The sequence below is a fragment of the Aphanomyces astaci genome, assembly GCF_000520075.1.
Source record: "Aphanomyces astaci strain APO3 unplaced genomic scaffold supercont1.59, whole genome shotgun sequence".
Classification (NCBI taxonomy): domain Eukaryota; phylum Oomycota; class Saprolegniomycetes; order Saprolegniales; family Verrucalvaceae; genus Aphanomyces; species Aphanomyces astaci.
In genome coordinates, this window is record NW_009798322.1 from 214,623 (window position 1) to 230,413 (window position 15,791).

The window sequence follows — 15,791 nt, forward strand, 5'->3', positions numbered from 1 at the left end:
CCTACAACTACATTTGGCAGCGCGGCACCTACGACTACATTTGGCAGCGCGGCACCTACGACTACATTTGGCAGCGCGGCACCTACTACCACGTTTGGTAGTAATACTAGCGCGTTTGGCACGACTGCTGCCCCCACGGCGTTTGGTAGTTCCACGACACTGGCCACTACGTTTGGACGTACTAGCCCTGCACCTACTACCACCACGTCCTTTGGAAGTAGTAGTACTACTACCTTTGGCAAGGCTGCGACGTCGTTTGGACGTACCAGTCCTGCCCCAACCACCACCCCGTTTGGAAGTACTAATAGTAGTACTACCTTTGGCCAGGCTGCACCTACTGCAACCACCCCCGCTACCACCTTTGGTAACAGCGCGCCAACGACATTTGGCAGCTCGAAACCTGCGTCTTTTGGCAGTACTTCCACCTCCACGACCTTTGGCAGCTCGAAACCTGCGTCTTTAGGCAGTACTTCCACCTCCACGACCTTTGGCGGCTCGAAACCTGCGTCTTTTGGCAGTACTTCCACCTCCGCGACTTTTGGCAGCTCCACGTTCCAAGATCCCACTGCTTCGTCTTCCATTACCACTGTGTTTGGTCGATCGAGTGGTTCACAACAACCTCCTGCGTCTTTTGGCAGTACTTGCTCCCCTGCTGCGTCTTTTGGCAAACCTCCACCGTCGTCATCCACGTTGAACCCACCGCCGCTTCCATCTTCGTTGAAACCATTCAACCCTCCTACCCACAAACGTCTTCCCCCTCCGCCGCGTCCGACCTCTCTCAAAGCGGCGGCGCCTCTGCCGTCCCCCGATGGCTCCCCGACCCACGACACGTCCCGCCGCCGCCGCATTCCGCCATCTTCAATGGACGACCAACCAGACAACGACGTGGAGAAACTCGACTTGTCTTCGGCTGTGACCATCGACGGACTCTGCGTCGACATGTGCTCCCCCAAGGAACGAGACGAGCAAATTCGATGCGATGACCTGAGTACCTTTGAGAAGGGAAACCCTCCCGAAGCATTTATCATCAAACGGTACCAGCGGTCCGCCGCCGACCACAAACTAGACATTCCGTCCGAGATTCGACCTCTCGGGTAAGTACCCCCTCCCTCCATGTGGGTGCGTGGGTGGATGTGGTTTCGAACATATCGTACTATTTTTTAAATATCTTATATATATAAAATATTTACATATATATATATATATATATGTATGTGTGTAGAGTACTCCGAATGACACAGTTGTATTTGGAACAACATGTGATCGACTTGGACGAATGCGGCCCCGACCCTCGTTTCAACCCGCCGCGAGTCCCCGACTTTCTCGACGTACGTAGACTTGTATATATATAAATATATATATTTCTATATTTGTAGCTGTACAACTTTTTCTGGAACCGCGCCCGCATGATCCGCAATGACTTTACACTGCAAAATTACCGCGGCGGCGGGCGCCACCACGTGATCGCCATGGACGTCCACGAGCGCATCGCACGCTTCTTCATCTTATGCGAACACGAATTGATTGAAAATCCAAAGTTCATCGAACAGCAAAACATGGAGCAGCTCGGCAAGGTACCTATTATATATATATATATTTGAAACGTTCAAGATATATATATATATATATATATGATTGCAACGACCAAGCGTTTGATATGTGATTGCCCATGGTTGGAAAAGGTCCAAATTGCCATAATATTTTTAGGAGTCTTGACATTACTGTACACGTGTACCACTTTCGGCTGATATTTTGCCATACTATCAAACCACCTCGTGCCCATTTATATATATATATAATAATCTGTATGTATAGCACTAACCTGTATATATATATATCGTTGTACACTGTACCTACATCCAAATATATATATATCACTCTAAACTGTATCTATCGATGTATATATATATTTACATATAGTCGGCTCTAAACTATATCTACTACATAGGATCTATGTATCCGTATCTCTATCGCTCTCCACTGTTTCCCTCTCTCATATACATTCGTTGGCGCTAACCAGTATATATATATAGACAATGAAAAGTCTGCAAGATTTCTACGACGACGCGCGTCTTCACGGCGCCGAGTCGAGTCCATTCGAAGCCGAATTCGCGGGGTATTTCATCTTGCTTCACCTGGATAAGGCGTCGGCGGTGCTTAAATTCACCAAGCGGCTGCCTCGATCGCTCCTCCACTCGACTTTTGTGCAGTTTGCCATGGCAGCGTTTGTGGCCCGGCACACGAATGATTACGTGGCGTTCTTCCGCCTCGTCCGGCAAGCCAGTCTTCTCCAGGCGTGTCTTCTGCATCGGTACTTCCCGTTGGCGCGGTCCGATGCGCTGGGATGTATGGCGCGGGTGTATCGGCATCCGTACCCGCTGGAACCGCTCGTCCGTCTGCTGTGTTTTGACTCGCTTCAACATGCGGCGACGGTGGTCGGCCTCCACGGTCTGGCTCTGTCGGCGGACGGGGCGTCGGTGGTATTTGGAACGGCCGACTTTGTCGCAGACAAGGTACCTGTCACGTGCTCGGACGTATACGTCCGTTCCAAACAAGGCGACTGGCGCCGGCGGGATGTGTGCCGAGGGGTGACCGAGTACGATCCGGACAAGTACCCGCTGCTCCCCCGGCAGATTCAAGAGACTGAAATGGACGAACGGCGGCGGCTGTACCCGACAAGACCTCTGTATCACGACCCGTTTTCAAAGTTTACCCTCGAAGATGCTCAACCAAACTCGGATAACCACCAGCTACGTCGAGTCGGCACATCGTCGGCGTCGTTGGAAGCACCGCCGCCGCCGCCTGTTTTAGCCGAACCTCTGTCCTCCGCGCCGCCCCTGCCGCCTCCTCGTCCATTGACGACTGTGTTTGGCAGCAAAAAGCCACCAGTGGTGGACGAGATGGGAGTGATTCCTGGGCTAAGCAAATTGACTGAAATCGAACAGCGCCAGAAAAGATTGCAACAGGATAAGCAGCGATTGCTAGACGAAATTGCCAAGCGCCAACACAAGAGTACCCACGTTGCCGCTTCTAGTACCATTGGATCTGTGACTACTACTAGTACTACTAGTAGTAGGACAGCTACGACGATGCCTAGTGCAGTTCCGAGGAACGAGCCAATTCCTGCGAGTACAACCCCGGTCGTCCAGGAAGACGCCACGTCATCGAACGCCACCCACAACGAAGTTGAACCAGCCAAGTCACTTAGCACTGGAACCATATCGACCAAGTCATCAGACAAAGCAGATGACGATGTCGCCGCCAAACAAAACGAGGCCGACGCGGCGGCGATCGCGGCGGCAACTCGAAAAGCTCTAGAAGCAGCAGCAGCTAAGGAAGCCAAAGAAGCCGCAGCCAAGGAAGCAGCAGCCAAAGCAGCCAAAGAAGCAGCAGATAAAGAAGCAGCAGCTGAAAAGCAGCGAGTGGAGTTGGAGCGCAAGGAAGCTGCGAAACGTGAAAGTGAACGACATGAAGCGTTGAAAGCAAAGTACGAAATCCAAGCGTTGGGCCAGACGTGGCTGAGAATCAATTTCGACAGCCACGACGCCGTGGTCACGAGATCCAATGCTATTCTAAAGCAAGAGCATGACGAAGTGGCGCGCGCGCAGCGGCTGGCCGTGCAAAAGCTGCGCTTTGCCCTGTGGCGGAAGATGGTCTCGCGCCAGCAACGTCCGCGGTATACATACACCCTAGCACTGTTGTTGTATATGATATTCGTTGTTATGTGATGGCTGGTTTGTTGGTGCTATTTGGGGGTTTAGAATGCCCCTTATCTTTTTTGTTTTTTTCTCAAAAAAATATTGCGCTTTTCAGTGAAATGTGCCAATTTTGGTGGGATGGATGAAATCACCAACTAATCGAGCAAACGAGTATGATTGGCTACAAAGAATCAAGGTTGCAATTGGATTGGCTAAAAAGATGGATTGTAGAATTGCAGTCACAAAGATACCTCTTCAACTTTTTTTATATGAAGTTTCGAAGGTCCGGCGAGTGTTTGGCGGTTCATTCAACCAATCGCCAACGGAGGAAATGTTGAATAGAACAAATCACAATAATATATATATATATATATTGAGAATACTCACGAAAAGTGGATCTGTATTCGTTTGTAGGGTCCCTGGGAATGCTAAGTTTGAACCATCGACTTGTGGCCCACAGGCTACTGCATCGTCGGTGGTCCAATTTCAAGGCCCAATCGAGTCGTTGCTAAGCAACTACTACCCGAAGGCCACCCCCCCCACTGCATGGACATCCACGGACAAAGCCATCACGGACGCCAGTCATGCCGCCATGCTCGCGCTGCAACACCAGCTCCATAAGCCCGTGGACGTTGCGGGGCTGCTGGCGCCGCGGCTGAAGCGGCGGTACCCCCGGGCATCCTCTTTGGCGTACTCGATTGCCATCTGCCGCCTCCCCACCGACGACGACGAGGACGACAAGGAATCTAGTAGTACTAGTTCGACTAGTACTTTTGACGCGGCGGCGTGGCTGGCGGCCAAATGTGGCGTGTCGTCGGGTGGGCACCGGGTGTACACCCACGAGTCGTTTGTCCTGCACCTATCGTCCAGTGTCGCACCGCGTTCAGGTCCAAATACGGCCGTGTGGTTTCCCGTAGCGTTTGCTTGTCTCGACCAAGTGGGGCCGTGGGTTCGTCGCTTAGTGAATTCAAGTGTATTACGTGGCGCGCCCACAGCCGTCCACGTGGTGGCCTTGACAGCGTTGCATCCCCACGAGGTTGAAGCCACTGGCCAAATCGAATTGGATCGGCTGGCGTCTAATTGGCATCTCCACTGGCACGTTGGGCCATGGGATGCCGCCCATGCTGTCGTGACGTCGCTTGTCAAGAGTATGGGGGACACTGTCACACTGATTCCAGTCGTGCCCTTCACTAACGTACCCCTTCGAGACACGATCGACGACGTGGTTGCGCTCACATTGCATCAGACGAGTCTGCTCAGTCGGCCGCACATCTCGGACCTGGTGCGGCATGTCCACCACGCCCTCTCCGTCCTCCAGCACCTCTTCGACGCCTCGGATTCTTCTTCTTCCGACCTCATGGGACAAGTGCTCGCGGCGGTGCCGCCGTCGGGGACGTCTGGCAGCACCCACGGGTGGATTCACTCGCTGCCGACACTTTCCTCGACGCAACGGGAGCTCGCCGTGCACCTCGTCGAGGCCGCGTGGCAAATCCCGCATGACCAAGACGAGGATGCCAGTCCTGCCAAGTCGATCGTGTCGATTGTGTATGCTATCGTGTTGAACGGCATTGAAGGACTAGACACGGCCGTGGTCGCGCTACCCACTTCGTGGGTGGTCGAGTGCCGCCAGCTGATGCACCTCGTGCGCACTGTCTCGTCCATCGACAAGCACGCCCGAGTTCTCGGGAAGAAGAGACCTCCAGAAGACGAGAACGTTTCGACCGGGGCGTTGGTGTCCATGATGAAGAAGCGATCGACGACTTTGACCACCGCCATGACGATCACACCCACGACTCGCCATGCCCTCCAAGCGAAATGGAAGCGAGACGCCGCCCGCATGCGCGCGATGCGTGCATTGGATCACGAGAAGGCGGCACATGCCTCGTTCCGCCGCATGCTTGAATCTGCTTTCGAAACGTAACCGTAATAATTCAAACGTATTGTCCGGATAACAAAAGCACATTGTTTTTAACGAATCAGAGGCCATGAATGGCTTTCTTGCATGTGATTGGTCAATGAATTTGACCGCATCAAGTCGACGCATTTGCACATCCGCCGCACAAGCAACATGCATCGATTGCAGCAGAAGGTATTGGGAAAGGTGAAGCTTCTGGGCCTAAAGGACAGTCTTCCTGCGACTGTCGGCAAGGCGGCGCAAGTGATCTTTGTGCATAAGCCTTCGAACGAGGAAGCGCTCAAGGCGGCGCTCCCTTTCCCCGTCTCGAACGAAGTCCTCTCCGACTTCAAGGGCAATGCCAAGGAAACGCTGTTGCTGTACCCCAAGGATGGTCAGCGCACGCTTCTTGTGGGACTTGGGGATGCCATTGACGAAGTGTCGTTGCGGGATGCGACCCATGAAGCCCTCGCGAACTTGAAAAGTCGCGGCGTTCGCCACGCGTTTCTCCGCGCACCCACCGTCGATAGTCTGTCCGCTCAACGTGTCGCCGAGCTTGTGGCGCAGGTATCCTCCTTCCATTTCCGCGATCTCTCACCGCTACCATGCTCGATAGACTTCTGTGCTGTCCAACTACGAGTTCAACCGCCACTTGTCCGCGCCAGAAGACACCTCGGTCGAGGAAAAGTTGCCGCTCACCGATATCTTCGTGCAGGCGTCTACATCGTCGTTGGACGAGGTGCGTCTATTGTCCTTCTCCACTTATATGTGCATTAGGATGCCAGCAGCGTCGCCGAGAAGCTCTCGGTCGCCGAAGAAACGCTCTTCGCGCGCAATTTGGGTCTGTCCTTTCTCTTTTTTCTTCTTCTATTTTGAAGTGTTCTATATTTGTTTACATGTTATATGGACAGGGAATGAGCGGTCGGACGTGGTGGACCCAGCGTTTGTCGAACAAGTGGCGGTCGCGAGCGCCGCGGATCTGCCCAATCTGCATGTGACCGTGCTGCAAGACGCCGACTTGCGATCGAAAGGCCTCAACATGATGGCGCTAGTGGGCCAAGCGGGCGTGTGTCCGCCGCGGCTGGTCATTTTGGAGTACCGCGGCAACCCGTCCGCCCCCGACGACCGCATCGCACTGGTCGGCAAGGTCTGTCCAACTGCATCGACTCCCATTGGTCAATTTGAAAGCGTTTCTTGTCGCTGATTGGCTACACCGTTTGTGGGTCGAATCTTGTGCTTTGCACCCAAATTTGGACTTTCCTATTGAAGCTTGTTCAAACTATCCTATACAATGTGTAGCATACATATGAACTGAATCAGTACTTTCGATTGGCAGAAATTCGACCAAACGTGATTTGATTGGCTTAGACGGTTCATGAATTCATAATTCAATTGTGCTAGTGGCTCCAGTTTCGAATCGATTTGACAATATATATATATATATTTATGTGGGTGGTTTGCTAGGGCATTACGTTTGACACGGGAGGACTCAACCTGAAACCGACGGGGTCCATGGAAGACATGCATATGGATATGTGCGGTTCCGCCGCCGTCCTCGGCGCCATCCGCGCCGCGTCCAAGGTAATATACCTACGACAGTTCTCTGGATGTAGTCAAATATCTCAATTGATTTCTTCATAAAATATGACCAAATGTGTATGTATGATGGTTTGATGTAGAATGGACTGCGTGTAAACGTCGTGGCCGCGTTGGCGTTGGCCGAGAATGCGATCGGGTCCAAGGCCGCCAAGCCCCACACCATCGTCAAGTCTCTCAAGGTACACACAACAGAATGATGTTTATGTCACTTGCCCACACCTTGGAATATCTCCGTGGGGGATGATCATGTATATATATATATATATATATATATAGTATTGATTTGGTATGCAATTCCGGACCCCGTTCAATCGAATTACGCAGACCAAACGATCACGAATCGCTCCCATTGGTCACTCTAAAATGACTGTTCATTGATTGGCTACATTACTTTATCTGCGGAATCGGCAAAGCCAATGAAATTTCGTGACGACGTTTGCGATCGGTTTTACGAATCGCGCAGAATTGGGAAAAATTTGCAACAAATATATAATATATTATTCGGAATGATTGTTGGTTTTAGGGACTGAGCGTGGAAGTAAACAATACGGACGCGGAGGGCCGGCTGGTGCTGGCGGATACGCTGACGTATGTGCAGCAGCAGTACAAGCCCCACACGGTCATCGACGTGGCCACGCTGACTGGGGCTTGCGTCGGTACGAAAGAAATCATATTATAAATATTTGTCTTTTGCATATATATGAAAGAATAAAATAATACACTCACGACACGGACTGACAAATCGTTTTAGTCGCGCTGGGGGAATACAGCGCCGGGTTGTTTAGTAATGCCGACGATTTGGCCCACGACTTGCTGGTACGACCTCGGATGATGATAAACTGAGATTTATAGCGATATCAACAAATATTTTAAGTATATAGATAGACATTCACGATGTGTCATCGTGCGTAGGAAGCCGGCAGTGTGACCCACGAGCGGTGCTGGCGCTTGCCCATCTTTGCTGAACATTCGGCCGAACTCAAGGGCCACCAGTCCGATTCGCGCAGCACGGGCACGGTACTAACTACTCGAACTTGTTCATCCGGATAATCGGACTTGTGTTCAGGGCCGATACGGCGGCGCGAGCACGGCGGCGGCGTTTTTGAAGCAGTTTATCGACAAGGACGTCAAGTGGGCACACTTGGACATTGCCGGTATTTCTCGCTCATCTTGACGAAAATGACATGGGATGATGATGTAGGGCCGGCCATGTACTCTGCGGCGCGGTCGTACTTTCCCAAGGGGGCGACGGGGTTTGGCGTCCAAGTATTGTTTGAATACCTCAAGAAAGCGCAACAAAAGCACGTGTAAATAATACACACCGACGGCCGAATATATGGGGAAAACGCTACAACATGGAAGGACTTGAGCATTTCTTTGAGACTGGTGGCTTGGACTTTTGATTATGTTCTTGTTATGTGTTTATTCTATGCAACAGGGGCGACATGGAGAATGAATCGACACTACTAACTGTAAATATGGAGAAGCATCGGCAGAAGAATTGAGCGAATCCGATTGCAGGAGATTATCATCATCTCCAAATTAGTGTATGACATCAATTAGTGTGATACCAATCACTGCATACAAAAGTCCATATAAAAGAACAATAAATAGTAGCGTTAGTATTGTGGATTCGGTATAAATGTTCATCGAATCGAATCTCGCCGCCGAATCGACTCACCTATTGACTAATCCAATTTTTGAGTAGATTTGATTGGCTCTTACAGTAAATTCGACCAATCAGAACTCCAGCATTGTTTCAACATATTGATTAGTCAAACCACCCATAGTTTGGAAGTTTCTAGCGAATTCACAATAACGTTACTTGCAGACTAATATATATATATATCTCCTCAACGTCACCAGGTTGGAACCGTTCAATTGTACAGTGTCGCACACAAATACTTCGAAGTAACTCAATATGGAACGACTAGTAGAGACTTGAGCGTTTTGTGTGGATAACTTGACATTAAAATAATAGGATAGTGGCGGTGGGGGTGGTGTATATCTCTCATAGAAACATGGACGCGGCCTCGTACAAGACCCCGTACTCTTCGGGTGGCGGGAGATGCGCCAGTGACGAAGATGATGACGACGAATATTTTGCTGCTTGGTGGCGTTGTATGTGATGATGTTGCGGATCACGTCGAGGCTGTTCCTGCGACGATGTGTGTCGGTGGTTCCTCGGATCCGCGGAATCAAAGGATGCATGAGACTTCTGGGCAGGTGCAGACGACGAAGGTGACGATGCTGGCAGACGACGGCGGTGAAGTGGAGGTTGGTTGTGCTCCTGGTGCAAAGGTCGATGCGAATACGAGTGTGGGAGGTCGTGCTGCCACGAGGGTCTACATGGAGGTTGTGACGCCGTGGTGGATGGGGTGGTGGTCTCTATTCGGCTTGCATGTGGCAGAGCTGAGCTGTACGAAGGGAGAGATGAAAACGGAGAAAAGCACAAGTTCGACGGTGGGGACACCGGCATCGGGGGAAGCGGTGGCAGTGTCGACGTGTGACGCGATGGCTGCTCGTTACTGTACGACATGCATGGCGGGGTGTCTGGGATCGCGATGAATCGTTGCAAGGGTTTGGACGAAGGAGAAGGGACTTGGATGCGTAATGGGATGGCCTCTGGCAGGATCGAAGAAGACTCATGGGAAGGTGTGTCGGGGTCCATCAAGCACATGAGGGTGTCCAAGTCTTGTGAGTTCAAATGGAGCATGGGGTCGAGGGAGAATGGTGGCTCGTCGCCTCTCAAGCCACCCCCTTCGCCGTTGAGGAACTTGTCCATGGAGTCTTCGTCGCCCGAGCCTCCGTTGCCACCGTTCGCGCCGTCGTCGTCGTGACCGTAATGTCGCGTGATCTTCGCCAACAGGTCTTTTCGATTCTGTCGAAAGCACGGATGTGTGAACGTGTACATGTGGGATCGGAACTTGGTGTTCTTCTTGAACCCAAAGTAGTTGAGTTGTCGCTGGAAGCTCGTAAACTTGCTGTGTTTGAAGTACTTTGGGAGGATGCGGTTCTCGAGAGTGTGCCGGTCAAGCACTTGCACGGACGACCCGTCCAGCGTCCAAGAGATGATCTGCGTGTCCTCCGTCTCCAGCATCTCAAACAGTGACCTGAGGAACTTGGGCACACCGACATCGCGCTTCTTCGACCGAGGTCCTGCTCCTGTCGGTGGACTTATCATGGTTTCCGCAAAATCGAGACTGAGGGAGCATCGCGGCTCTGACTCTGACCATCTGGAAGGAGCAGTGATGTGAATCACCTTACAAACACGAAGTCAAACCATGTCTTCCGTCCTTCTTTTCAGTGGATTTCATTGGCCCAACTTTAGCCAGTCCAACGCACATGCATGGCAGTACAGTCTCGCGCGACATGTTCAAGCCTTCAGCAGAAGGCCTTACCACCGCTGCCGCCAATCTTCATCAAGTGTAGTACCCCTCACTTGTGACAAGGATGCAGCAGTGTGATAATGGAGTTCAGCTGAATGCGCCTCGATTGTTATACTTATAGCCTGACTTGCAATGCTCGGGCCACCCCATGACACATCACAGGCTGGACAAAGCTAAGTTTCGACCCAACGATGGATTGTTCCCGAGAGAGGCCTCAGAATGCAGCAGTTTCAAGCAAACAGGCGGGATTTGGTGTGCTTTATGCAACACCCTCGGAAAGTCTGCCAACGACGCTCGAAAATGCTCGATTTGTTGCTTGAAAATATTGTGCACCCAGTTGAAATGAACAAAGCGACCAGCTGGTGGAGTCGCGCATGATCCTTCGTCGCAAGTAACTAGTACATACACCTAGCGGAGCTGCCTCTGGAAGTCCGTGGCACATCGCGGCTGCAGCACGACAGCCCAACCAAGTGACGGTGCTACATGTATGTACTAATTCCTTCAGCACAATTTAAAGGCGGGCGTGTCGAATCAGCCGAAAACTATGTATGTACATCGTTTGTCCGGGCGATATACAAATCCCAAGTGCATGGGGTGGTTGAGCGATTCGTGACACATGGCTGTTCGTTCCTTGAACTGCACGTACGTAAGTAACACTGGTCATTTGACTTGATTTGAGTATGCCGTGTCTTTTTTCGAGGGTCGGGGCTACTTTTCAATATCATGACAGGGTGCCCCACCAAGGTCTTGGCAAGGTGTACTAAGTATCACATGACAGACCAAGATGCCCTCCATGCATGCTCTTTGGCCCCGACTGCATGCTGCCGTTCTGTGTTGGTCGCGAAGTTGCTCCACTTGCACCCACCACCTACAACGTTGTTTTACAGACGTGTACGAAATCGGCCTCAACGCTAGCTACTGTATGTAGCCAAAAATACTACTACAGTACTAGTATTGGTAACTTCCTAGTATTGGTAACTTCCATTACTGTACTGTAGCACTACCGTGCTGTAGTAGGGCTCGAAACGCAGCTCCTCCTTGTTAGATTTCCGCATCGATAGCATTCTTCCTCCTTCGTTGAATGATCCATCAGTCAGTGATCTTGGAGTGAGCTGTCTGTCCCCCGAGGCAGATGCCACTGACAACCTTGGACCATGAAGACAGATCTGTTCAAGTCCATACAACTCGACCTCTACTGTGAACGTCCGCATACATACTCATACAGTCAATAACGTGCGATCAAACAGTGTATATTCGCCAAAGCCTGCAGTTGGCAAGCTCCCAATTTGTCAATCATGAATTTTCTAAAGACACCAATGGCTAGGGTACTCGCGCGTCGTCGCACATGATCTGCCAGGAGACGGACGACATCCACCAAGTACGAATTGAACTTGTGTAGGTTGGGGTGGTACTGTAGTGGTGTGGTATCTCACCCTAACAGTAAGTTACTACAGTAGTACTGCACATCAAAATATTTACTGTTAGTGCATGTATTTTTTATAATACTACGTACTATTAATACTACTAGTATTAATAGTACTGTATATCCTTGTACTGAAGTATACTGCGCTTACAGTTAGACGTATTCCGCGACCAGCCCCTTAGGGGCTGGTCGGGGAAGATTAAGTTTAGTACATGGAAAAGTAGAAATAGTAGTACGCAGTACTTCTGTACTACGAAGTACTAGTATTCGTACTACGTACTATAAATATTACTAGTAGTATTAATACGTACTACTACGGTAGTATTAGTAGTACCTCGTAGTACGTATTAATAATATCTGTAAATTAAGTCTCAACGATCCGCTTCGAAAGAGATAACGACCGAAATTATCGAAGTTGGATGGAACTCACATACTGCAGTAGTACTTCGTAAAACTGTAAGACTTCTTATTTGTTTGGATATTTAAAAGCAGCGATCTTATCAGACGTCTGGGACTTAACCTAATTAGGACAATGCTTGGTCACTGTATTCAGGCCTCGTCTGGGAGCGGCACGGCCTTACGGCCTGCCTACCTGCAGCTGCCCGACAAGAGAATAGGTAAATCATTCGGTGAAGTGAGAGGCTTTGATCCGCGCTCTCGTACGGTCGCACGGCCTCCCGGGCGCTCGGGGCGAACTGTAAGGCTTTTCATCCCTCAACTCATCCAGGATTAGTGGATGACATGTCACCCAAGTGATCACTCCATTATTACTGTATTGCTACTACAGTAAGTTACAAACGTTATTACTATACCGGTACGTGTAATATTAGTACTTCGTTCATACAAGCCTTCATTTAAATCCAATAATTATATTATCTTACATTAATCACACTGGTAGATAGATAGATATATTGATAGAATTATCACTTCATCCGAATGTGACTTTCAACCGTGACGACATAATTTTACACTAACTTCACCCGATAAAAGTTGTGGATGATTTTGTTGGATAATTTGTATGAGAGTTTGTATTGTTTTGGTCGAAACTAAACATATGACTTGCGTATTTTTATTCAAAACGACAATAACACGACGAATGGGGACATGATATCATGCACCCCATAATCGACTCATAATTCAACTAACTATTTCTAAAAGCCGGCAAGCTAATTACCTACAACGTCGACACTGCAGTACCTTGAAGTAGCTCTCAATAAGGTTTCCACGCGGTGTTCGTAACTTAGTCGGCTTGGTCGGCCTTAGTGTCATACGCGCGTTTCCATATCTTCGACAAAGCCTGCAGGGTCACTTGGAACTTCAAGCATAGTGCCTTGAGTTTGCCTACTTTGAAACGCGAATGTCGGGTGTACGTACACCTCAATACGCTGCGCATCCGAAAGTCGTTTCTGGGTCTTGCGAGGTTCCATGTGGAAAAACTTGCTTAACGTTAGTGCAAAAACCAAAAGGTTTGAATGATGCTTGGCATATCTACGATATTCTAAGCTAACGATTGCCACAAATATCAGGAGGCTGCAGGAAATCGGGAAAGGTAAAATTGCAGTGAGAAAAACTGACAGTACATTCTGAATTTTGACTGCGACTAGAAATCTGACAAGGCTGAATTTAAAAGGAATATATAATATTGTAATTAGGCAGATTACATTTGTAACCAAATTTTAATAAATGTAAGCAGCAAAAATCTGAACTTTGACCTCGAAGAACTCTACTTCAACTTTGACGAATTGCTTCCAAACTATTTGTCCATAGGAATCACTCCAAGTTTTCAACAGCTATGTGTTCAGATTCGCATATTTCGCCTTGGTGAACACGAAATCGTACGTCAAACATCGAAGTTTCATAGGTTTTGTCGATATCCAACCTAAAGTTAACGAAAACCTATGTAAGATGCTTTCAACCTCATAATGTTTAGGCTCAAGTAAGAGAACGTAATGCGTAGATTATGTTCCTGGATTATTGAAAGTGACACGTTTAATTAACTGTAAAGTCTCAAATGATCACCAAACGTTCATTGATCGAGTTACTTCAGATTACTTGTACTTGCTGATTACAAAATGTAAGGTAACGCATCAATCATCCGAACGGTTTTAGAAGCAGACATTGTCGAATTTTTAAAGTCTGAGTGCTTGCCATTTAATTCTATTGAGCTTTTTACAATGTTAACAAATGTAAACTGCCACTTTAATTTTATACTCATTTACTTGTCAAATTTCATAAAGCAATATATTATGGAGTTTTTACCAATTCAACTCTTCCTTCTCGATTTCTCGTATCTTTCAGCTAAATCGGATCAAAATTGAGTGAATAACGTGACTGACCATTGATGGGCGGATCAAAAATTCAGTCCATTTTCATTGGCTAAAATCCAACCACTATAGAACATATACCTGTATGAATACTAACTACTACGTAGTATTAGAGTACGACATTAAATGTACTATAATAGTATCTCAATAATATTAGAGGCCTTTAGCAAACCTGGAATTTGATCAAATTCCCGAAATTAACTACGTTCGAATTCACTTCGGGAATTTGATTCGGATATTTGAAGCAATCACGGAATTTGCAATTTCGATGCCAAAACCATTACTAACAAATTAAACCCCGTTCATTGGCTTAGTAAGCGTTGACGATTAACCCATCAACCAGTCGTAAAGATGCGTCCGCGTGCCGCTCTCCTTGCTAGACGGCCCCTGCTACTCAACCGATTGCGTTCCATCTTGAAACGTCGTGCTGCAGTCACATATTGGGTACTTGGTCACTAAGACCACTTGCAACCAACTTCCATCGCTGCAGCAGTTCGCCGTGGTCTACTGCGAATGGTTCGATTCGTGTCACCTCACGCAGGAGAGCAACCTCCAGGTCTTCCGTCCATGCAACGTACTTGGCTGGTGGTCAAGGTAATGTGTCAACCATTGGAGTGAATTAATGTATGAACCACCAATTAATACGTCCAGCAAGCACAATCCACCACCCATTGCATTTTGAGTATTTTGATTGGCTTATACATTTCGGTAATTTGAAGTTCAAATATACGGAATGGTCATGCGATTTCGTATATTTGAGCCAAATTCCGACCCGAATTTGGCCTTCACGAAGTTCGTAGCTGTGAGTAACCCGAAGTTTGATTTCGGGAATTTCACATTACGGGTATTACGGGTTTGCTAAAGGTCTCTATTGGTGTGTAAAATTTCTACTATACATGATATCTGTACAAATTCAATAAACCTCTATATCATGGTAATTGTACGTGGTTGAAATCTAGGTTTGCAATACTTAACTCAAGTATAAAAGTCGGCCGTCAATGGTCACCTGTGTAAAGCGTCAACTTCAAAAATATATTGTGCAATGATAAACCGTTTAAATCGATACTTTTTGGGTTTATTTGAAATAGCGAATCGTTAAATACACTATTTTTCAATGTACAAAACGAAAAAGCGACCGAAATATTCGAAACTCACAGTGAACTCAAGCAAAACTCGGCCCATCAATGGTCGGTCACGCTAGCGTAAGTTTGAAATTTGCAATGCTGGTCGTGGAATTTCAAATTTGGATAGCTCAGCAACTACGTCCGATAAAGAAGTTCCCGAAATAGCAACATATTCCATTGTGTACGGTACACGTCACCTAGAAACTTCCAACATTCACAAAGCCGTCTGGTTGATATATCATTTTCATTTCACACAATTAAAGTAAAACGAGATGTAGTTTCGACAGATCTCGTCGAGGTGACGAGATGTTACGTCAAAAATCAAATATGGTGAAAATTG

General features: G+C 48.3%; 3 protein-coding genes across 3 annotated transcripts; all 3 read left to right on the forward strand.

Annotated features, from left to right (window-relative positions):
* The first annotated feature begins 442 nt into the window (after positions 1–442).
* Positions 443–5,647, forward strand: H257_14608 (hypothetical protein). The gene is made up of 5 exons (XM_009842494.1): positions 443–1,094; positions 1,223–1,328; positions 1,377–1,574; positions 2,034–3,676; positions 4,113–5,647. The coding sequence occupies exons 1-5, from the start codon at positions 862–864 to the stop codon at positions 5,617–5,619; spliced, it is 3,687 nt and encodes a 1,228-aa protein (XP_009840796.1). The 5' UTR covers positions 443–861; the 3' UTR covers positions 5,620–5,647.
* A 103-nt stretch (positions 5,648–5,750) lies between these two features.
* On the forward strand, positions 5,751–8,567 carry H257_14609 (hypothetical protein). Its single transcript, XM_009842495.1, has 11 exons — positions 5,751–6,159; positions 6,209–6,331; positions 6,370–6,433; positions 6,504–6,739; positions 7,057–7,173; positions 7,272–7,370; positions 7,715–7,847; positions 7,943–8,007; positions 8,104–8,208; positions 8,258–8,345; positions 8,393–8,567. Exons 1-11 carry the CDS (start codon positions 5,767–5,769, stop codon positions 8,500–8,502), a joined length of 1,533 nt encoding a protein of 510 aa, XP_009840797.1. The 5' UTR covers positions 5,751–5,766; the 3' UTR covers positions 8,503–8,567.
* A 567-nt stretch (positions 8,568–9,134) lies between these two features.
* On the forward strand, positions 9,135–10,384 carry H257_14610 (hypothetical protein). The gene has a single exon (XM_009842496.1). The coding sequence runs from the start codon at positions 9,277–9,279 to the stop codon at positions 9,757–9,759; it is 483 nt and encodes a 160-aa protein (XP_009840798.1). The 5' UTR covers positions 9,135–9,276; the 3' UTR covers positions 9,760–10,384.
* Positions 10,385–15,791: the final 5,407 nt, after the last annotated feature.